Raw genomic sequence first — 22312 nt, 5'->3', positions numbered from 1 at the left:
TGAAAGATCCATGTTAATTCCGCTAGTAGTTTATACATCTCGTGACTGCAATTTTTATACATCCGGCCGGAACAAAGTTGCTGGTGTTCTTCGTTTTCACTTCGATTTGTCATGGACATCCTTGGTTAGAATTCATAACATATATACCCATACTATATTATTCTAGCTTTGATTAAACGTCACATTTAAAGTACACCACAGTACACGGGTACTCTGTACAACATATATTCCTATCGCATGCGCATTGTGAGCGCAGAAATATCACAGCGCGGTAGTATAGTCATTATACAATGTACAGTCAACATATGCGGTCAGAAAAGCGCTCCAAGCAACGGAAAAGGAGTCCCGCACTCTCCTTCCGGGTCGTCGAAGTCACCATCCGAGTAGAGCACGCACATCGGATTCGTCCGCAGGTCCAGACCCTTCCATATGTTGGCATACTTCTTCGCTACCAGAGCGACCTCGTCCGTGGCTCGGTAGCGGAATGTGAGGCCACCTTGCTCCGGAGGCAACTGTCCCACGTTGCACTCGTTGGAACTTTTGTTGCTAGACTGCAGGTTACAGACTTTGCTCCGCTGTTCCAAGCCCGTGAACCTGCAGTGAGAAGAGGCCTGCATTATGGTCAGGCGTGCACTTTAGCATCCCTGAAGGTGTAAAACGTAGGGCTTTTCTGTTGAAGTGGTACAGCGCAAACAGACGAAGGAAAGAGGAAGAAAGCGCATCGTCTGTTTGCGCTGTACCACTTCAACGGAAACACCCTCCAACTCGCCCAACTATCAATCTTGCTGCAGTACATTTCTTTCACCATGGGCTCTTTTAGGTGTTTTAACAACTACATCAGTAATCCAGCTGTGCCCGTTTTGCGCTTTCTTCGTCTGCACTTCGATCTGTTTTCGCTGTACCGTTTAGATATTAACAGGCACCAATTCGCCCAACTATCCATTTTGTAGGGTGCTCGTCATACCACGGGGCTCATCATACACAATTTCAGCGCGCCTACCCAACTACGCCGTTCTTCGATGTGCATAACAGCTCAAAAAATGGGGGCTAGCGATCGATAATGCACCACACGGGCGCCACGCAATTAAATACGCTTTCAAAATAAACACAAAAAGCCTATACAGTAAAGCAGGAGCCTTTACACTGCCCAGGCTTTAACAGGAGTAGCTAGCGTGTTGGTATGCCATGCTCCATATTCGATGCTGCTTTGTATAATTTTCCCTTGGTCAGCGTATTCGCGAACCCCCGGGAAGGTCCGGACAAGTGCCATCGGAGCGTTTACGAACAGCAACGCTGACAAGTGTTCCTGTGTTAAAATCAGCCTATTCGTTCTTTATGCTTTCCTTAATTACGCAAAGGCTTGCAGTGAAGCATTTTGACAGGACGTTTTTTGGATTGGACGGCGCGATATTCCGAGCCACAGGTGTATCCATGGAACTCCACACAACGTATCAACCCGCACGCTGCACAAACCTGAGACGATTGCTCTTGGCATCTTTGCTGAAGGTCTCCACGGCTGCCGAGATGGGCCAGCAGATGGAGACGTTGACGGCTTCGGTCTGGCGCAGCCATCGGTACAGCACGTCGAATCTCGTGTCCTCGAGGCCTCCGCAGCGGTCTCCTTCCAGCAGGTAGAAGTCGACCAGCGCTCCGGCCAGCGGAGTGGATGCTGAAAGGGCGACGGTCAGCTGCACCCTGTTCAGCTCGGCCAGATCGCGCAGGTGCTCCACGATGGTTGTCAGCGTGATTTCGCTGCCCGGATGGCCGCAAAGCGGGGAGTCAAAGCCGCGCCAGTCGAGGTGCACGCCCGAAAAGCCGTTTTCCAGCATCCACTCAAGCAGATTTGCAGCAAAATACCTGAAGGAACCAGGGGCGAGGGGGTAAACTGCGTTTATTTCAAGCGTCCGTGGTTGAGATTGGACATGGTACGCAGACTCCGTGGTCAACTCGATTAAAGGCACTACCGCCTCTTCACTGTCTTGTTTTAAATATGATAGCATTCACATCACGGGTCCAACTTCATGTGCCAACAACTTGCCTGCGAATCGTGTTTCACCACAATATGACAAATTGTGTGGGGACGCGCTACAACAGAAGATTGGGCGAATTAGTACATAAAAAAAAATAAAGAAACAGCGCAAGCCTGTGTATTTGTACCCTCTTTGTTGCGTTGTGTTCTTTTTGCCCTGTTTATTCTTTTCAAATTACACCGGAGCGATACATTTCCAGTAATTTAAAACTTCGTGACCCATGCATCGAGATTTCCGCCCGCGTTAAGGATCCCCAGGTGGTGCAAATTAATCCGGAACCCTGCACTACGGCGTGCCTGGCCGACCTTCCTGCGAAGCGTGCTTCGCCACAGTATGACACCTTGTGCGGGGAAGCGCTACCTACAGAGCCGCTAACGTTGTGCCAAGGGCGCCGAACTCGGCGGAAGCGTGTTTGCGCTGATGGTGCATGCAAAGAATCTCGTGAGGGGCACCAGTAAGGAAGTACTGGCTTCTATACGTTTCCGTTTGTTTCCAAATGTCAATTTTTAGTGAACCTGATTGGACGAGAGCAGACGACGGGATGTTACACAAAACAAACAAGGCTTTGAGGTTTCTGTGCATGTCACAAGCTCCGCAACCGTACGTGAATCACAATTAGTATCGACAGAAGGCGACGTTTCGAAACGAACACAAGTCAGAATCGCGCCTCAGGAATGAGGCATGGGAAATCTGTCACGACCCCGAAAGCTTGTTCCTAGCAAAATTAGTGGTGGTAAAGTGGCGTATGTTCAGTGGGAGCGTTGCAAGGAGTTGTATATTTATGCACAGTACCGTTACTTCCTGCAAGTGAATTTAGAATTTTTGGTGCCATAAGTCCCGTTCTTTCCCTTTGCAACAAAAGATATGTAGCGTGACGCGGGCCGGACACGCATTGTGGCAAAGCTAATTTTATCGCGAAACTTATAGCGAAGCCAGATGCCCATTGATGCTAAATATAAATGTAACCTACGCGTCCCCGTCCGCACGTTCAGTGGCATGTCCCTATCTAGCACTTGCGTGACCCGGCAGATCATTGCGGCAAAGCTGTCTTTACATGAAAAACTAACCTCAAAGCTTGGCAGCAATGTCCGCTGATGCAAATGATTGTGTACGAACAGACAAATAAATAAAAACTGCGCGAAAGACGAGGACAAAGACAAGATGAAGACTGTCCTCTTCCTCGTCTTTCACGAATTTTTTTTTTCCTATTTCTTTGTCATGAACCAGCTAGCCGTCAAGCAAATCCTGTTATATACGTACGCTCCGCGACCGATATGGTTCCGGGGAGGGCGTACTGATACAACTCAGGGGCCGGCGTAAAAACTGACCTGGAAGTGGCGTCACTTGCGCAACCGGACGTGAAGTCACCTAGAGTCTGCGTGTGGCCTCTTCATTCATAGTGCCAGCGCACTGCTATGTAAGACTGCAGTGTGGGTCCTGGACTAATGAATCATGTAGTAGAAGAGAGGGGGAAAAGGAACAAAGAAGGCGCGTAAATGCCACGTCGACAGGGCAAGCGCCGCTGTGGGATGAGTGTATGGAACAGAACAATGGGGTGTTCTCTGATACGCGACCGAATAGCTTAGGGGCGAAGCCCCTTATGGGCTTGGGCTGTTGGTGTCTCGTGTCGTCATCGTCGTCGTAATCGTCGTCGTAATTGTCGTTTCATGTAGTGACGGTATACTAAAACACAGGGAAACTTGTTTACGCCTCGCGCTAGAACGTAACGCGTACTAAAAAAAAACACCGGGGCACTCGTTTACGCCTCGCGCTAGAGAGCTTCGTGCTTCAAAGACAAGAGACCTTTACAGCAAAGCTGTAACCTCTATCCCCCAACGGTTTCATCTCCGTTGGCAAAAACGCCAAGGCGCCAAGAATACACTTATACACTGCATGCTTCGCCCCTCCCGGGTTTCACGTTAATAAAGATGGCTCGGGATTTTTATTTTTTAAAGTGAAGCTTTATATGGCTAGCGGAAGCGAAATCTGTAGGTCCCGTGTACGCAGAAAACTCATCCTCCGGAAACCAAGCAGTATGCGCCAAAAAAAAAGAGAGAACAGGTTGGAGAGTAGTTAGAATAAAGGGAAGAGTGTGTGGCTGAGTTAATAGGCGACGTAGCTGAACTCTTGCATATACCGACCCTACTAAGCGGGATCGGAGAATCAGAGGGGGCAAAAAAGAGTCTCTGTCGACCGCTGAAGCAATAACGGTGGGCAGGGGCGGCGGTTATGCGCCGCGGGCGGCACAGCGTCAACGTGGCAATGGGAAACATTGGCAGCGCGTTAGTTTCCCTGGTTAACCATCTGTATGGAGTGCATGCCAATTCTCAAATGGTGCCATCACTACGTACGGAACTATACGTAAGTAAGACAGTGCACTAACCGGCACCGTGGCTGAGAGCCCAGGGACGCGGGTTCGATCCCGGTGTGGGGGCAGCTTTTCATATGGAGTCGAAAAGCGAAAACGCCCGTGCGTCTATATTTAGGAGCACGTTAAATATCCGCTGCAGGTGGTGGAAATTAGTGCGAAGCCCTCCACTACGGTACGCCTCGTAGCCCAGGTGTATCTCCGGTGCGTTGAACCCCACGATCAATCAATCACAGTGCACTAACACAAATAGTCAGGTACTGGTCGAAATGGTTCGCTAATGGGCTCACACTGGGCACGACACTATCTCTCGGCCTTTTTTTAATCCGTTCACACAGCGCTTATAGTTGCCCGCTTCTGACGTGCTTTCAGCTCTTTCCGCAGTTTTGCTCATTCATTCGCTCGTAATTGATCATGTCTTGGCGAAGCAAAAGATTTATATGTATTTCATAAAAGTGCACAGGAATTATTCGGCAAAGTTTCGCAAGATCTAGACGGGAAAAGTATGTCACCCGAGAGAGAGAGAGAGAGAGAGAGAGAGAGAGGAGAGAGAGAGAGAGAGAGAGAGAGAGAGAGGAGAGAGAGAGAGAGAGAGAGAGAGAGAGAGAGAGAGAGAGAGGAGAGAGAGAGGAGAGAGAGAGAGAGAGAGAGAAACGTTTATTGAGCAACTGGGGTTAGGGAAGCGTGGTGGCCGCCGGTTGGAGGTCGGCCGCGACGATGGCAGCTCGTTCCACCAAGGCGATCTGAACGCCGGGTCGGAGCTACCCAGCGCACCCTTCCATTGCTCGTCACGGGTGATTAAAGGGAAGGGATTGGATGGACAGGCCCACATAGAGTGAGGAAGTGTGGCGCGCTGGCCACATGCGGGGCAATGAGGTGAGGGATAGAGGTAAGGGTGGATGTGATCGAGCACCGCCCTGCAGGGAAAGGATTGAACCTGCAGAAGTCGCCAGGTACGCGCTTGCTCATTGCTGAGCTGGGGATGCACCGGGGGGTATTTTCGGCGGGCGAGGCGGTAATGTGTGAGTATGTCATGATACGCAATTAGGCGGTCTCTGGCGGATCGGGCCCCGTGGTAAGGAACTAGGATGTGCAGACCGGTTGAGGTAGTGGATAGGCGGGCTATTTGTCCTGTCAGGTGCGCCTCCACAAGCTCCTCGGCATTATTATGGATACCCAGACGGTCTAATCTGGCAGTGGAAGAGTACAGGGGTATTTGAAGTGCCGCTTTGTAGGCTTTTCTGATAAGGCAATTGATTTTTTGAAACTCAGCAGCACTGGCATGAAGGTAGGGGAGGGAGTATGTTATTCTGCTGATCACGAAGGCCTGAATGAGTCGCGATCTCTCACTCTCACAGAGCCCATGCCGGCGGTTGGCAATCTTTTTTATGAGACCAATTGTTTGGACAACATCTTAGTTAACTGGGTAACGAATTGTGTATTGGATCGATTCCGTTGTATAAGGAGCCCGAGAACTTTTAGTGTTTGAACTTCCGGGACCGAATAACCACTAATAGAGATAGAGATACCTGACGTTTGTGCGGGCTGCGCTTTTGGGTGGCAGAACGAGCAGCTCGGACTTGTTAGGAGAACATGTAAGGCCTGCTAACTCTGCTTGTTTAACTACAATATTTTCGCCTATTTGTAAGGTCTCTTCAATGTGCGCATCACTGCCACCTGTCACCCAGAGAGTGATGTCATCGGCGTACATACTGAAGCGTAGACGGGGAACTTTCTGTAATCCTTTGGGGATATTTAGCAAGGCCAGATTAAAGAGCATGGGTGATAACACAGCCCCTTGCGGCGTACCTATCGATGACGAATTCAAGGTGTCTGATGTGATGGGTCCGATTTGGAGGATTGCCGTGCGTTCCGTGAGAAAGCTGCGAACGTAGTTGTATGTGCGCTGTCCCGGGTTTACAGATTCTAATCCGCGCAGAATGGCGGTGTGCGAAACTCTATCAAAAGCCTTAGTGAGATCCAAGGCCAGGATGGCGGCCGAATCTAGCCTACTGGGGGGAGTTATCACCTCGCGGGATAGCTGAAAAAGGACGTCCTGTGGGGATAAGCCGGGGCGAAAGCCAATCATAGAATGCGGAAGCGCGTCTGTGGAAGTGAGATGATTGGTGAGACGCGTGAGGATGATGTGTTCGAGGACTTTTCCCAAACAGGAGGTGAGGGAAATGGGCCGGAGATGTTCGATGGAAAGTGGCTTTCCTGGCTTGGGGATGAGGGTGATTTTAGCATGCTTCCAATCCCGAGGCAGGGTTCCCTGCTTCAGCAATGATTAAAGTACGCTGTAGGGGCCGAAATTCAACTATCGTCAAGGTTGCGAAGCATTTTATTAGTGATACAGTCCGCCCCCGGTGCCGAGCCGGGTCTGAGTTGGAGGAGAGCCCCCCGCACCTCCGACTCAGTAATATCAGAGTCCAGACTGTCATTGGTGAGACCTTTATACTCTGGTAGGGGCTGTTTTTTGACCGGTAGGTACGTATAGGGAACAAATTTTGTCTACGAGGTGTGCGGCCCTATCGCATAGCTTCTTTTCTTTTTCTTTTTTTTGTCAACTCCAGCTGGCTGCAGAATTGGGAGCTCTGAGAAATACGCGGAGCCGCCCTTGCGTTATCGACAAAAGTTGGAACATTGGTTGCTGACCATTGCTATCCATTGATCCATTGCTGACCATTGGTTGCTATCCGCGTGACCAAGGCGGTGAGTATGCTGGGAAAGAGCTATGGCGCATTTCCGGAAGTATGTAACGCTGACTGTTGTGGCAGAGAGAGAGAGAGAGAGAGAGAGAGAGAGAGAGAGAGAGAGAGAGGAGAGAGAGAGAGAGAGAGAGAGAGAGAGAGAGAGAGAGAGAGAGAGAGAGAGAGAGAGAGAGAGAGAGAGAATAAAATTTTATTTAGATACCAACTGGAGTTCCTAGGCGCCAGCCAGAAACATTTAAAGGGGCCATGAAGATAAGTTTGTTTCAAATACTGCTTTCTCCCGATAACAATGATACCGGTTTTATCGCAAGCTTCAAAAAATAATGTAAAAATAATGGACATATTAAAGAAAAAATGGGAAGCAGTGGCGTTTCCCCAACCCCTTTCTGGCGATTTCTCCATGAAGTCACAAAATCTTGTTCGTACGTTTGGCACCCCGCCCACCTATATACAAGCCACTGCCAAGAAACAAGACTGTGCGGTTGTAGTAGGGCCTCTAGTCCAGTTCTATAGTATCAGTTGAATGCGAAAGCGCAGATAACTGTGGTTTCATTGCTGCTCACATATGACCGTGTATCTGCTCCTTTCGTTGCAAATGTCGATGAAAGACGATAGTCTTTCGTCGACATTTGCGAAGTAAATGCCGCCCTTCGCTTTCCCTGTCACCTCTCATGCTGTTCCTCTCTTGTCGCACTTCTCCCAAGGTAGACACGCTCGAGATTTGCTCAAGTCAATTTAAATTTACCGCGTTCTACTGCTCCAGGCCGGGTGCCTCTATGCCAAAGCCGCCATACGCGGAGACGCGCGTGAATCGTGGCACCCGACTATAACGTTTATAGAACCACATTTCCTTACTTCACGTGCGTTCCAAGCGGAACGTGGAACCTATCTAGTGGAACCTTTTTGTAACTGTTGCCGTTTGATTCTTTAAAATGCCGCCAGAAGTTATAGTAGCGCGGGCGACAGCAGGCGACAGAGTGATTTTTTTTTCTGCAGTGGACATAGTACTTTATTTGCTATCGCAAAAATCAAGCATCCCTACAGGAACACTGCAAATATCCCTTGTGCATAGATTTCCGGCCTCATATTTGCGTAATGATTTGTTCTTATTCAGCAATGTTGACAATGAAGATTGCCACCGGACTTAGACGTTTAGGTTTGGCTGTGGGTATATAAGACTATTGCACAGCATCTGTTTCACTTTGGCCGGCTGGCTGAATCGAACTGACAGACGGACGGACGGACGGACGGACGGACGGCCGGACAGACAGACAGACAGACAGACAGACAGACAGACAGACAGACAGACAGACAGACAGACAGACAGACAGACAGACAGACAGACAGACAGACAGACCAAAAATTTTTCCGTTCAAGTAGCCCAAGAAAAACTATCGTCTTTAAAAACGTTCTTTGCCGTGGCTAGACTGAAGCTAAACGATTTGCAATAGGCTAGTTCTTTCAATTTGGACAGAGTTGTGTTTAGCTTTGATGAGCCCTTTCAGCGCCATACGCGTCTAAAGAGAGCGAAGTATTTGCATTTTCTTGATATGCGCGGTCTTTTACGGGCAAGGAGGTGTATGGTGGAGCCATCGAGCCTTCAAAGCTTTGGAGAACAGCAGAATAGCGGACGCGGGTGCACACACATTTCCCACATGCGTTTCTTCGCGGAGCGGCAAGAGGCCCGTGTGCTACCTGAGGTTTCCCACAGAACGGCGCAGGAGCGTGAACTCTCCACGGCCTCTGAGGGACACCACAAGGGAAGACGCCGGGTCCTTCCCCGTGGAGCCGGAAGTGGCGGCGAACCTCAGCTGCTCGATCAGGATGACGTCACGAGGTGTCGCGTCCACTTTGGCGGCCTCCGCATTCAGCCTCATCGGCCCGTAGACGACGTAACGGCAGAGGGGGAACGGCAAGGACGCCACGCCGAACCTGCGAACGATGGAGAAATATTATCGCCACTCTTAGCCTAAACAGTCACCCACGAGGTATGAGTGCTCCGCTACATTATGAAAGCACATGAAACCGATTTACATAGTACTGTATAGCTGTAGCATGAGCATCTGAACGAACGCTGGTTACGGAGGTACTGTTAGTAAATTTAAGGGCAGTGGAATTACAATCAGCTCCATGCATGTGCTGTTTTCGCGACGCCGCGCTGGCGCTTATGCGGACCGAATGTACCACAGTAAGATCCCGTCCGAAGCATTTACACTCTCACAAATACATCACATTTGCGAAGAGAGTGGTTGCTCCGCATAAATATCTATTCCCAACGCATACAAACGGAAAAATATCAGTCGCGAACGTGCCTCAAAAGAAACGGCGACAGCGGTGAGCGGGCCAGCAACTCCCGCGACTGCTTTTGAAACGGGCCGCTAGGGGGATTTCAGTGGCGCCCCTACAGGCAGCGCTCGAGGCGTATAGTACTTAGTTTTAAACGAGAATGCTCAGGTTCGAGTCTGGCTTTCCGATGCTTTTTTTTTTTTTAGCTTTCGGAATTTTTCCGACATCATGATTTTATTAGTGCTTTTTTTAGACTGGTTTTTACTATATCAAGAAATAGACCCACAGGACTTGTAGAATGGGTTGTATTACGTTTAATATAGCTTGTGTTCTGTGTCGTAGATATGGGTTAGATTAGGTTTGTTGCAGTTGAGCTGGATTTGGGTAGGTTATGATTCTTATGACGCATTCGGTTAGGTTACATTAGGTTCGGTGAGGTTATGTTACGTAAGCTTACGTTGGAACGTAATATTATTCAGCAAATTTTAGGCCAGCCAGCTTTTATGGAAACTGCCGTAAGAATTTCCCGGGGGTAATTCTCACGTCTGCCGTGAGATTAGACGCAGTATTCATTTTAAAACTCGCCCAGTGTTGCTACCACGCGTTTCAACCGCTCTGCGTGCTCTGTTGCGGTGGTTTGGGAGGGCGTGGCCTACCACGTCTGGCCACTCCGGAGCCTCGTAGTGCGGCTCCTGTTGTAGTAGCACAGCACGTGAAGCGTCTCCGACCCGTTCACCGCGCCCAGTCGGGGCGAGTACTGGGTGGCCAAGTTGAACGTGAGGTTCCCCGTGTCGGGCCCCGGCGGCAGCAGACACTGCGGCGGTACCTGCAGCGCGGTGGACTCGGGTGGCACGTAGCGGTCGCCGAGAGGTTGCGCCCGTTTCGCGCTCCCTTGGCCGGCGGCCGTCATGGCGCGATAGCGGCGCACGGCCAGGAAGCCCCCGGGGATGATGGTGACCACGAACAGCGCAGAGCACAGGGCCCACGCGAGAAAGAAGCCGCTGTGCATGGGCGGCGCGATGGGCGCCACCAGGGCCGAGTCCAGTGGTGAGTTGAATGGCTGGGATGATCGGCGGGCGGCGGCGTCGCCAGGCATCTTGCTGCTGTTGTTGTTGTTGTTGTTGCGTCTTTAGATATGGCACATACCCAATCAGGGGATCGGCCAATCAACAGAGGACGGTGAAAATAAATGGGATTCTTATCTAATTACGAGACGCTTAGAAAAGATAATTTGGACCGGTTGGAAAGAGTTTTGGTTCCATAAACGACAGGAAAAAAAACTGGAAAATCAAGCCACCCATCTTGCTCGCGCTTCTCCTCCTTGTCCCCCTCCGGCATACCCAAGGCCGGGCAAGTGACCATGTTTTGGGGTTTTGAAATCAATGTAAATCCGAGCCGGAGTGCCGTCGGACGGCCCTCTAGACACTGCGTTTCAACGAAGGCGTTGCACCTGCACCCCATGGTTTCCTACGTTAGAATTTAGAAACAGATTCAATTTTAACACGACAGTGCCTTATTCCCGGATACACGAAGATTTCGCTGACGTCATATCCGTCACGAAAGTGACGCCTGTACTGACTAGGAAACAACGGAACAAGCGGCCTGTAAAGGGTGCACCCCTGCACACAGGGTCTTCTTGCGGGGAAGCAACCTTTAGTACTGAAGAGTACGTTATGCATGCTTAGGGTTGTTCGTTTTCGGCTTTTGCATTTTAACACAAAAATGTTTCATGCCGGGATGAACCAAGATTTCACTGACGTCATATCCGTCATGGAAATGACGCCAGTACACTTTTGACGAAGCGACCCGCCAGCAGGACGTCGCTCGCCAAACACACCCCACAAGAAAGCCGCCGACCCGCAAATAAGGCTCAGCTGCAGATTTCGCTGCACGTTTCACTTTCGTGTTTGACTGAATCCTATGACAGAGGAATCAACCAGTTTTTTATAGGAATTACATAGACGGCTCATCTAATAAGGTTCGTCTGTCTAGCTTAATTTCACAAGCAGAGAAAAATGGTGGCTCCTCCGCATGAGCCGTCTTTAGTTGGCTGTTGTACTGACTTCATTTCACTGGCGAAAAAAGGGACGAATATGAAAAGGGAAAGGCACAGAGGGCGCTCGCTGGTCGCTGTTGTTATTGTTGTTGCGCCTTTAGATATTGGCACATACCCAATCAGGGGATCGGTCAATCAACAGAAGACGGTGAAAAGAAATAGAATTCTTCTTTAATTACGAGACGCTTAGAAAAGATAATTCAGGCCGGTTGGAAAGAGTTTTGGTTCCATAAACGACAGAAAAGAAAACTGAAAGAAAAAGACACCGGGGACCTTCCTCCCTCGGTCACCACCCCTCCCCGAATTAGCCCTTGCGGCAATAAAAGTTTTGTCTCTCTCTCTCTTCTCGGCCTCATGGCTAAGATAAAAATGGCTGCGGCTTAGCTCCGCTAACCTTAGATATGCAAAGCAAAAGCTTGGCTTAGTCTGGTTGAGTCTTGCTTTCGCTTGGTTAACCTTTGATTTAGCTGTATTACCGACCCCGTCTCAAAGCCGTTCGGCTCCGTGCAACGCTCACAGAAGGAGGCCAGGCGAACGCGGTGTTCATTCATGGCGAACCCACCGTTCCTTTTCGCCGGGCGCAAGACGAGTCATGTTGCCCGAAACGACCCAGCGCCGCATGCATGGGAGGCTGCGGGGGTGGTTGGCTGCCTCGGCCGCAGCGCAGGTGGCGACCGCTGTCGGCGCCCGCAGGCGCCAACAGCGGGCCCGGCGAATCACACGATGCGCTTCGAGGGGTGCGTCTCCGGTCAAAAGGTCATTTTCGCATCCTCTACGAAATCGCTGTACCAAAGTAGTAAAGCTTAAAAAAAAAACAGCAACTGGAGATGGGTTGGTCGAGGGTATACGGCATTGGCAGATGTATTCGAGACGCTGAAAATGGCTGACGATTACGATACTCCCTAATGCGAAATTCGTGCACAGTGCGAACTGCAGTCTTCTCGGTCAAGGCGCATAGCTACTGCGTCTCAGGAAGTGATCGCGTGATCAGCGAACGCACTGCGGCGGCGAGCGCTAGTCTGCTGTTACCCCGCAGCGCGTTGGCGCCGCTGAGCATGTTGTTGCAAATTGTGTTTGAACTTGCCGCCATATGTAACGTGGTTCAGATGGTTCACGCAACGACGACGACGATGAAGGGCCGATGGACGTGCAGCACGCAGCGCGTGCTGGGCTTTTGTTTTAAATGCGGAGCATTTCTTAGGCTCGCGATGTCACTCGTCGATGTCGGCGCCGTCCATCACGCTCACTGCGCATGCGCGTCGCGTCGAGGCGCAGGTGCGCGTCTCTCCCCCGTACCCTCCTCGCTCTCAACAACAGGTGCGGCGGTGCGGGAGGAGCGCGTGTACCCCGTGCGCTCCGTCGCTCTCAACAACAGCTGCGGCGGTGCGGGGGGGAGCGCGTCTGTGCGCGCATGCGTCGTAGCTACCCGTGCGCTGCGTCGCGCTCAACAGTAACGGCGGCAGGGCGTGTACACGTGATAACGGCGTGGTGGGTGCGTGGAAAGTTCGCGCGCTTGTGTACGGAAGTGTGCGCATGCGCGTCTCTCCCCCGTACTCCTCTCCCTCGAACGCGGGCGGTGCGTATATAAGCGGCGGGGCGCGCGTTCGGAATACGTCAAGTGCGTCTTTGCTTTGCTTTCGCTTGACTTGACGCTTTGCTTGACGGCACCAAGCAATAAAGACAGACTTTAACTTTACACTCCTTGCCTTCGCTTCTCCTTCATTCAATAAATAAGAATAATAAAGACGAAATAACAATTAAGCATTCCCAAACCATACCCAATTACGCAACATTCACGCGATACCCCCACCACTCTGCGACGCATTTACTCGAGTTCCCCCCGTGGGAAGATGCGGGCGGGTTTTTTTTTTTTTTTTTGAACTTGACAGAACAATTTAGACGCATGCTTTCATGGTGGTTTCGCGTTTCCTTTCTCGGGCGCGGTTTTCACATGTGTCTGGCGCGGGTTCCCCCTCAAACTTTCGGAGGAATGGTGATTGGTGGTGATTTATTAAGGAAGCAGGGAAGAGAAAAGAACTGGCGATATTGTTGAACTCAACGGGGAGTTCACCCTCATACAGCCCAGTCCAGGGAAGGAAAGTGGGGTTTCAACGGATAGGAAGATAGAGAGGGGGAAGAGAAGAACGGTCGGAGATTGGAGGACAGTCTATGTCGCGTTCGTTTCGTCCATCACTCGACGGCTAAAAACGCAGCGCCAGTCCTGTCACAACCAGGAAATTGAGTAAGTGCTGGAAGACCTCCCGTCGGAAGGCGTCCGGTCCCGTGGGTAACAAGTTTTCCAGCTTGTGGTTTGGTACACCGAGTAGCTGGAGTGAGGCCCGGAGTTCCTCCCTCGAGGTGTCATGCTGGCGGCAAGAGCACAGTAAGGGCTCGAGCGTCTCGGGCTCTGGACAGTCGGCGCATGTGGGGGACGCCCGGCGGCCTTGGTGGTTGGTCAGCTGGCTGGTTGGTCAGCGGCACGCAGACCGCGGAGGGCAGGCCGTGAGTTATACCTAGTCAGGATGATGGCCCCTAGGACCTGGGTGCCCTGCTTGAGAAGAAGATCCGCGGTCAAGTGGAGTCCAGCCGCGCGGGGGGATGAGGCCGGGAAGAGCAGGCTGCACACCTGGCTGGGGCCGAGTTCCAGGCCTGGGGTGGTGCCTGGGGGTGGTGAATTCAGACGCGGCCGCTGCGGCAACGCGATGTGGCTCTCGTACGTACTGAGCAGCATGCCCATCTGAGAGTTGGGCCGGCTGCGGTAGCGCTGGAGGAGTGCCGCGCCGTCCGGTGTGCCCTGTAGGCGGTGGATGTGGTGGAGCCCCACCTTTAGGGCCCGCATCTGGATAGGCCAGGAGCCTGCCTCCGTGTACGTCGCCGCCACAGGAAATGTGCTCGGAAGGTCCAAGCAGGAGCGGATAGACCGGCGCTGATCCACCTCCAGCTCCTCCCATCGGCGCGGCTTGAGTTGCACTAGAGGCAGAGCATAGGGGACGGCGGACGACGTCATCCCGTGGAACATCCGCAGGGCCACGGTGTGTGTGCAGCCCTGTCCGCGCGCCAGCAACCTCCGCACGCCCTGGTGGACCCTCGTTGTGCGTTGCCGGAGCGCCTTCACCGCAGGTAGCCAGGAAAACTGGCAGTCGACCAGGAGCCCCAGATACTTGGCGCTGGTGCACCACGTGCACGGAAGGGACTGACCGTTCAAGGTGAGCGGCGGTGTCGTCTTGCGTGCCCTGTAGCCCCGCGGGTGGAACACCAAGGCCTGTGTTTTCGTCTCGGACAGCTGCAAGCCGCGGCTTGTCAAGAAGGCAGCCACTACCCACAGCCCCCCCGCCCCCCCCCCCCCCCCTTGGAGAGTAGTCTCGTTGGTCCGTGTGCCCAGATGGTGATGTCGTCGGCATAGACTGCCATCCCCACTGGACATGCAAGCCCAGCTAGGTTGTGGAAGTGGAGCCAGGACGATATATGTTTAAAAGGAACGTGCTGAGCACACTCCCCTGGGGAACCCCAGAGCTGACGTCTCTTGGGCTACTGGTTGCTCGGCCCACCCTGACTCGTAGGGTCCGGTTAGTCAGGAACGCCCTCACGTATAACTCCGGAGGTGCCCCGAAACGCCCAAGCTGTCCAGGGTCTCTAGGATGGCCGTATGGGGGACGGAGTCGAAGGCCGACTTCACGTCCAGCAAGAGCAAGCAGGCCACCTCCTCCGCCACGGCAAACCGCCTTCCCCTTCACTCGCCTCCTCCGTTTTCCTTCAGTATCCGACCTTCTCATCGTTCAGTAAGGGCATGGTCCCTAGATTTCTAGGGACCATAGTAAGGGTGTTGGTGTACGGATCGCTCGTCTTCGTCGGTAAGGATACGAAGTTTGGCCGTGGTTGTTTGTCGCACTTTCGATGACGAGCAAAAACGCGGAAACGCTCCCTAGATTTCTAGGGACCATAGTAAGGGTGTTGGTGTACGGATCGCTCGTCTTCGTCGGTAAGGATACGAAGTTTGGCAGCTAGTTGTTTGTCGCACTTTCGATGACGAGTCAAAAATGCGGAAACGCTGTTGTTGTTGTGATATCGTCTGGTGAGGTAACGTCGCATTCCTTGGTGCTTTATCGAACATACAAATACAAGAGACAGGACTTCTCCCTGCTTCTTACCATAGAAAGTAATACAATCCCATTATTGTATGAAACTGTATGCTTCTTACCAGCGACTTAGATAACGTCCTCCTCATTCTTCAAATTTGTTAAAATGCCGCTGCGTGGCGCTAGGTAATTTCTGGCTTCATGATTGTTGTGAGAACATACGTCTTATACCTCGATGCGATTAAAAATGAAAACAAACATGGCCGCTCACAGGGCGGGTTACAGACGTGATGGTGGAGGTGGGTTGGGTGTGTTTTTCCGGTGGTTCTTCTCATGAAACTGGAAGCGGTTTTCCTCCAAAGGTTCATTACACCCGTGACAGCGTAGACTCGCGACATCTCCCGCGACAAGGGCACGTCAAGCCTCAGTTCACGTTACTCGGCCACGAAGACCGCTTCAGGTAATACCATGAAACATCGGTGCGGAAATGGCTCACGCCGACGAGTGCAAGGCGACCGACGGAGTCCCCTCACCGCTTTCGGCCGAAGAACTTCGCACAAGACTCGAAGACCTGCGTGAGCGGGCCATCGCGTCAGGCTTATCCGACGATGCCATCGTCCGGAGCGTCGTTGCGGAGTCGAGAGTCGGGAGGACTCCGGGCGACTCCCGTCTTCTGCTCAAATGGGCCTTCATTGCTGGCACGCTCGCTTTCGTCATCTTCAGCCGAGGCCTGCCGGACCTTGCCAACGATCGTTGTCTCGTCAACAGAGGAGGCCTGTACCTCGAGTTCACGCGGCCGGTCCTGTCGTGCGACTTTTGCCGCGCCCTGACCGAGGTGACGGAGTTGACTGAGATGAGCAAAGAGGATTTCCTGCGCATCGGTTACAGCGACAGGCCGATCGTTCTCCGCAGCGGAGCGGCTCGGTGGAAGGCGATGAAGGCGTTTAGTTACGAGTTTCTTCGAGACGTGTACCGCAACACGAGCGGCGCGTTCGAAGTGAGCCGCCACTACTGCCAGTTCTTCAAGTACAACACCGACTTCGAAGACCTGGAGAACTTCTTCAGCATGCCGGAATCGCGGGCTGCGATGTCGAGTCCCGATGAGAAGACCTGGTACGTCGGATGGTAAGTTGTCAAAACTGTTGAGGCTGTCTTGTCGTCGACCGTTCAGTCGCGCGTCTTCACACGCGATGTTCGAATTGGGAGTGAGATGATCGCCAGATTGCACTGTAGGCATTTCGAGGTGAACATTCGAGGAAGCTCGGAATTTCTGTTTAGCAGTGCAGTGCAGTGAACTTGCGTTTTATTGTTTCTTCTTTTTTTTCAGGAGCAATTGTGATCAGCGGGTTGTCGCAATCCTGAGGGAGTATTACACCAGACCAGACTTCTTCCCCGACGACTCGGAAGCCAGCATCATAGACTGGATTTTTATTGGCTACGCTGGGAATGGAGTGAAGACACACGTAAGGCAGCACTTCTCTACAGTAAAAAGAAAGGGATACAGAAAACCTGATAAAACACAACCCTGTGTCTGAAGGTCAGCAAGATCCCCGGGCTGTTGACTTCTGGTGAAGCGGTATCCTTAAATGTCATCAGCGGCTTCTTATGCTGATTGCCAGTGGCACTGATAAAGGCCTGTTCACACTTGCGATGAAAGTGAGCTTTTTCTTGCGAAAGCGACGGTAATTTCGTCGCTTTGACGCACGACGATCGTTTTTTGTTTCGAATGTTCAGGACCAATTTTTGTCACCACGTGGCAGAGCGACAGAATTCCTGTCGCTTTCGTCGCCAGCGCGACGCCTTTTGTCGCCTTAAGAGTTCATCGATTCGTATTGCTACTTTTTTTAATAATCTCACTTCGAACAAGGAGCCCCATGAAAGTTATATTTCTCACAAAAGCACGGAACATTTGATATTGAACAGCTGCTGCTGTTGATTGAACAAGTGCATTAGCCAAGAAGTGTTACGGAATGATAAAACGGATTCAAAATACAAAGAGGTGTAAAGAGTAAGAAGACTTTTGAATGAATGAATGAACTGGAAACTTGCTCCAGCATGAAGTATGGTTCTGGTATGAACGAATGTAAAAAGAAAGTTCGGTGTACAGATTTTATTTCTTCATTCATGTGTTTTCGGCAATGGCTTTTTTGTATCTAGCAGTAGGGCTAGAGCTGTGTCTTAGGGCAAGCAAATTCGTTTGTGAAAGCACATTAGTTATGAGAACTCTGGCAATAGCAGAGAACCCCACTCTCCCTCATATGTGTCCATTTTCTTGCTTTTCACAAGCCATAGTGAAGTGTTAACCCAAACTCAGCTGAATTCAAATCCTGACATACCTGACGCTAACAGGTAAAAGGCAAAACGTAGTTGTTTTTTCCTTATCGACTTGAAATTTCAGCTTGAACAAAAAAACGATAGGACTTAGGAAGGGAACACGGACAGCTTGAACAAAAAACGATAGGACTTAGGAAGGAAACACGGATACCCGTGTTTCCTTCCTAAGTCTTATCGTTTTTTTGTTCAAGCTGAAATTTCAAGTCGATATGGAAAACCAACTCGCCCAAACCCAAGCAATTCTGTTTTTTCCTTGTCACAAATGTCGGCTAGGGCAAAAACAGTGCTAGCACCACCTCAAGTTTGTGCCGTGCAGACTTAACTGTACTTTTGTGTCACAATAATAGACTGTTCGGTGCCCATTGCATAATAAATGCTTGTTGCAGTGACTTCCCTTTGCTCCTATACTCCATCAACCGAATACACTCTTGCCTCATTAGTTCAACTTGTGCCTTCCTTTGTTTTTTTACAACATAGTCGATCTTTCTCTCTTGCATGGTAATGGAGTCTGTGTGGCTGTTGGACAGCTGTGCATGCTGTTTGTATTGATTTATTTCCTTTCGGTTTTGTTTCCCTTCGCAGTTGGATTACGTGCACCGTCCGTCGTGGCAGGCCCAAATTCGTGGCGCGAAGACCTGGACGCTCCTGCCCCCACCAGAGTGCGAGTCCGTGTGCGTGCCTTCGTTGAAGGTCACAGTGAGGCCCGGTGACATCATCATGGTCAACGCCAACCACTGGTACCACAGCACGCTGGTCGAACCGGGCGACATCAGCATTACCATTGGGTCCGAATACGACTGAGGCTGCTTCCCGTTGTTGCAAACTGTAACCGGTCTGCTGGTCACAGTCGTCAGACTGCAGAGTATTGGTTACGGTGCTGGCAGTGGGTTTCTGCTACTGACCACAGGCCTGACGGCTCGGAATTTGATTGTACCAGCCACACTTGTCAGTTTCTGGGGCGAAACGTAGATCAGCTTCCGTGCATGTGGACGTTTAATGATTCCACACGTTTAATTAATTCAGACCGCTGTAAAGGCACTAGATGTCACTTTGGCGTATCCAAACCCAAATTTTAATTGCGCTCACACAGTGCTCCCTGTGGTAGACTGCACCAACAAGAGCAAATCAATGATTTTGCATTCGTCCAGCCACTGCATTTACCTTTTTTCTAACAAGTTCTGAAGAAGGTCATACTTGGCAGGAAAGTGGTGAACGAAGTCAACTTGGTGCATATACAATAACGTAATTTAGACGAGAGGGGGTGCAGTTTCTGTTGTAACATGTCTCTCATCGTTTCGTACGTTTTACGAATGTAAGTTGTTTTAACCCTTCAAGTTTTTGACGAGTGGCAAACATGCGACCCATTGCATTTAAAAATGGCCTATCTTTGTTTGTATGTAACCATACCTACGATGTTAGTCACAACGGTGCATTCGCCGATGTTTACGCTGCTATCTTACAATTCTATTGTTCGTCGTCGTAGTTTATGAGAATCCTTGTGGTGCTACTGAAAGCAATCGCCAAGTCTAGGTAGTGAAGTGGCAATGCATGTATGCAGCCTTATATATATATATATTTTTAAGGACTTGCATTACTTCTGTCCTGAGGTGCAACACGCTGCAAATACTGTATCAATAAGTCATACGCAGTGGTGTTGAAGTGGCCTGGTTGGTGCGTCTTTGCAGAATAGAAACAGCGAGAAGACAGAACTGGTTCTTATTATGCTGTCTTGTAGTGACTCGACGTGGCAATAAGCTGTTTTCGTTGGCTAGTGCTTGAAATGCATAGTAGTATTATTTTTCTATCTAGTCTTCTCGCACCAAAGGATAGTGTCAGTTCAGGTTGCACGAGTTTTTCACTTGAGCACAAAAGGCTCGTGTTAACCACATTTTCTTCAGAACAGTGTATTTTTTGAAGCACATGTGCAGGTTTTGCACAGATATTCTTGTTCTTAGAGACTTTACCCAAGATTTCTTTTTGTTTTGTATCCGTTAATTTCGGCTGAAATTGGCAGCCAAAATGGACGAGGGTCTTCTATACCTTGTTTTTGTATTATTCTGTGGAGGCTGCTTGTACGACGAAAGTGCATTTGACCCACCTGCTATACTCTCCGCGAGGTGCTCTGGAGTTGGAAGACACTATGCTAGAGTCACATTTATGTACTTGGCAGCATTTATAGCTATGCAGAGATCTTTTAACAATGCTTGAAGGGCATGTGCAGGCTATTTTTGTGATTTTGTGCAGGCTGTTGTGTGTTATTGGGCCACTATTTATTAGTTTCAAGCATTTTGGCAGTGGACAAGCATTGACAAGCCCAAATTGCTGCATTTTTTGTTTTTACTTGGTGAAATAACTGTTAAAAGATGTAGCAATGTTTCCCTCCAAGGATGTTTTGTGCTGCTGCTTCCAGATCCAGGGTCTATTCTCAATGCAACGTGGCATTCTCTATGCAAGTGCAGTGCTCAATGATAAAGTTGAAGCTGTGCCACTCTTTTAGCAGTTTGGTGCTTGCTGCATTATGGTGCTTTTGAAGGCACAGGGACTTTTTATACATAGAGTAAAGCATATGGTTGAACTCCGTAATATAGACTAGTATCCTAGATTGACTTTGTCATGGTGCTAAGTGAGGACATTTTATGCTCTAAGCTGTCTGCATTTGCTTTGAAAGCATTGGATGTTGTAAACTAAGGTTACAATTTTTTTCCTTTTCCCGGTGGTACAAATGTACGAGTGTACTCGTAACGAGCCTTTCATCTTTGTGAAAAAGGTTTCAACTTTCACGACCCATGTTATGGTGTCTTGTGTTACTCTGTGCCTGCGACAAGTGTCAACCACTGCATATTTTATATGTAGGTGCTTGAACCAAGCATCAGGTATTGAAGTCCAAATTTTTTTTTGCACATAGTAAAGTATTTCCATGTTCTGGCCATTCAAATGTAAAAAAGTTTATACTATGCGTAAATTTTAGCAGTGATTTATTAGAGGAAATAATTTTCCAAGGATCTTTTGGAGCTTATTGTTTTTTAGGTTGCAGAAGTACCAGGACACCAGAAATGTTGCCAAAGATAGATGTTAAATACGTTTGAAGCTGTTAAAAACTGCTCAGTACATACACCTATCTCGAATACGTGTGGTGGCGTAATTTACATAGCTTAGCATTCACAGCTTTTTTGCACATTAGTACTTGCATTAAAACTTTGGTAAGGTGAATGCATTTGTGCGAATCACGTAGTTAAATTTGCTTCTTGTATATGTACAGACCTATGAACTTGGTATCTGCATTTGCATAATGTAGTTGGGGTTAGGCTAGCAGTATACTACCAATGCCAAGTTGCAGAAGCATAGAGGTAAAATGATGCCTACAATAATTTGCACAGTAGCTGCAGCGTTTATGTACTTCGTATACAGGAGCTTGCATTTTTATAATGTTTATAACTGTCTGTGTATGTTGATGCTGCAGTTCCGATGTTGGTTAGCTGCACTTGTTCAGCCTTTGCACATTCATTGTACTGTCAGCTTTACCAGGGCATTCTTGGCACACGTTTTTCTGTCGCACCAATAGCAGCAGTCTTGCAGACTTTGTTTATTCAAGCTGTGAAAGTTGTAATCCATGTTTTTTTTTTTCATGTGCCACAAACTGCGGTGGTTGGGCCATAAAAAAAATCTGCGATTATCCATTTTTTGTTTAAAGATTAGAGTGGCATTTTGCTAGTTCAGTGTGAATTTCTGCTGTTGAGTAGTCAGTTTGGTGTGTTTAAGACATCCGCATTGCCTTGTGAATTCACTCACAAGGTAAACCTGTGTTGGTCAATTGTGTGTTTCTGAGCTTGAGAGTGTATAATGCCCCGTTATGTTTGAGAACCAAAGGTACGAAGAGCTGAATGCAAGTTTTGTACGTTGCTATCCCGACTTTTTGACACGTTGACAAATGTTTGGCCATTTCGCTGGCTTTTGCTGAGAAGTAATACGTCACAACCTCCTGCACGGGTTGCCGCAATATTCACAAGCAATACTTTTTTTTTTTTTTTTTGTGGTTCTGTATTTTTTCTGCATTAACGAGTGCCTCACTGCAAGAGGCAAGATGTTCTTCAGGGTTTCAATGCCGTCCTATTTACACCCCGAGTGATGTTGCGCAATAAAAAAGGTTTCACAAATTATCACATTCTAAATTTATTCACTCTTGCCTGAACACAGTGCACATTCATGGGAATACTAAATAGGAAGGGAAAAACTGTGTTAAGAGATCAGTGTTTGTTGTAGGGTGCACAGCTCAAGTGACAAAACTGAGTCTTCACAGAAAGGCATAGAGATTCACACAAATGGTAGATGTAATAGGTGAAACAGTCAACACAGAAAATAACACACACTAGCTTCCTTGAACCCCTGTCAAACCCACACCTCGGAATAGCCAGAAATTGCGATGAAACAAACATACGCGGGCTAGGATTGAC

The 22312-nt window shown here is 49.5% G+C and overlaps 1 protein-coding gene across 1 annotated transcript; it reads left to right on the top strand.

Moving 5' to 3' along the window:
• Window positions 1–15770: 15770 nt before the first annotated feature.
• Window positions 15771–22018, top strand: LOC144138588 (uncharacterized). The gene is made up of 3 exons (XM_077670950.1): window positions 15771–16652; window positions 16855–16990; window positions 18444–22018. Exons 1-3 carry the CDS (start codon window positions 16015–16017, stop codon window positions 18660–18662), a joined length of 993 nt encoding a protein of 330 aa, XP_077527076.1. The 5' UTR covers window positions 15771–16014; the 3' UTR covers window positions 18663–22018.
• The last annotated feature ends 294 nt before the right edge of the window (window positions 22019–22312 follow it).

Source organism: Haemaphysalis longicornis, unplaced genomic scaffold (assembly GCF_048455015.1).
Source record: "Haemaphysalis longicornis isolate Haplotype H1 unplaced genomic scaffold, Haemaphysalis longicornis Haplotype H1 scaffold_5, whole genome shotgun sequence".
Classification (NCBI taxonomy): domain Eukaryota; kingdom Metazoa; phylum Arthropoda; class Arachnida; order Ixodida; family Ixodidae; genus Haemaphysalis; species Haemaphysalis longicornis.
This window is presented reverse-complemented; position numbering and strand designations above follow the sequence as displayed.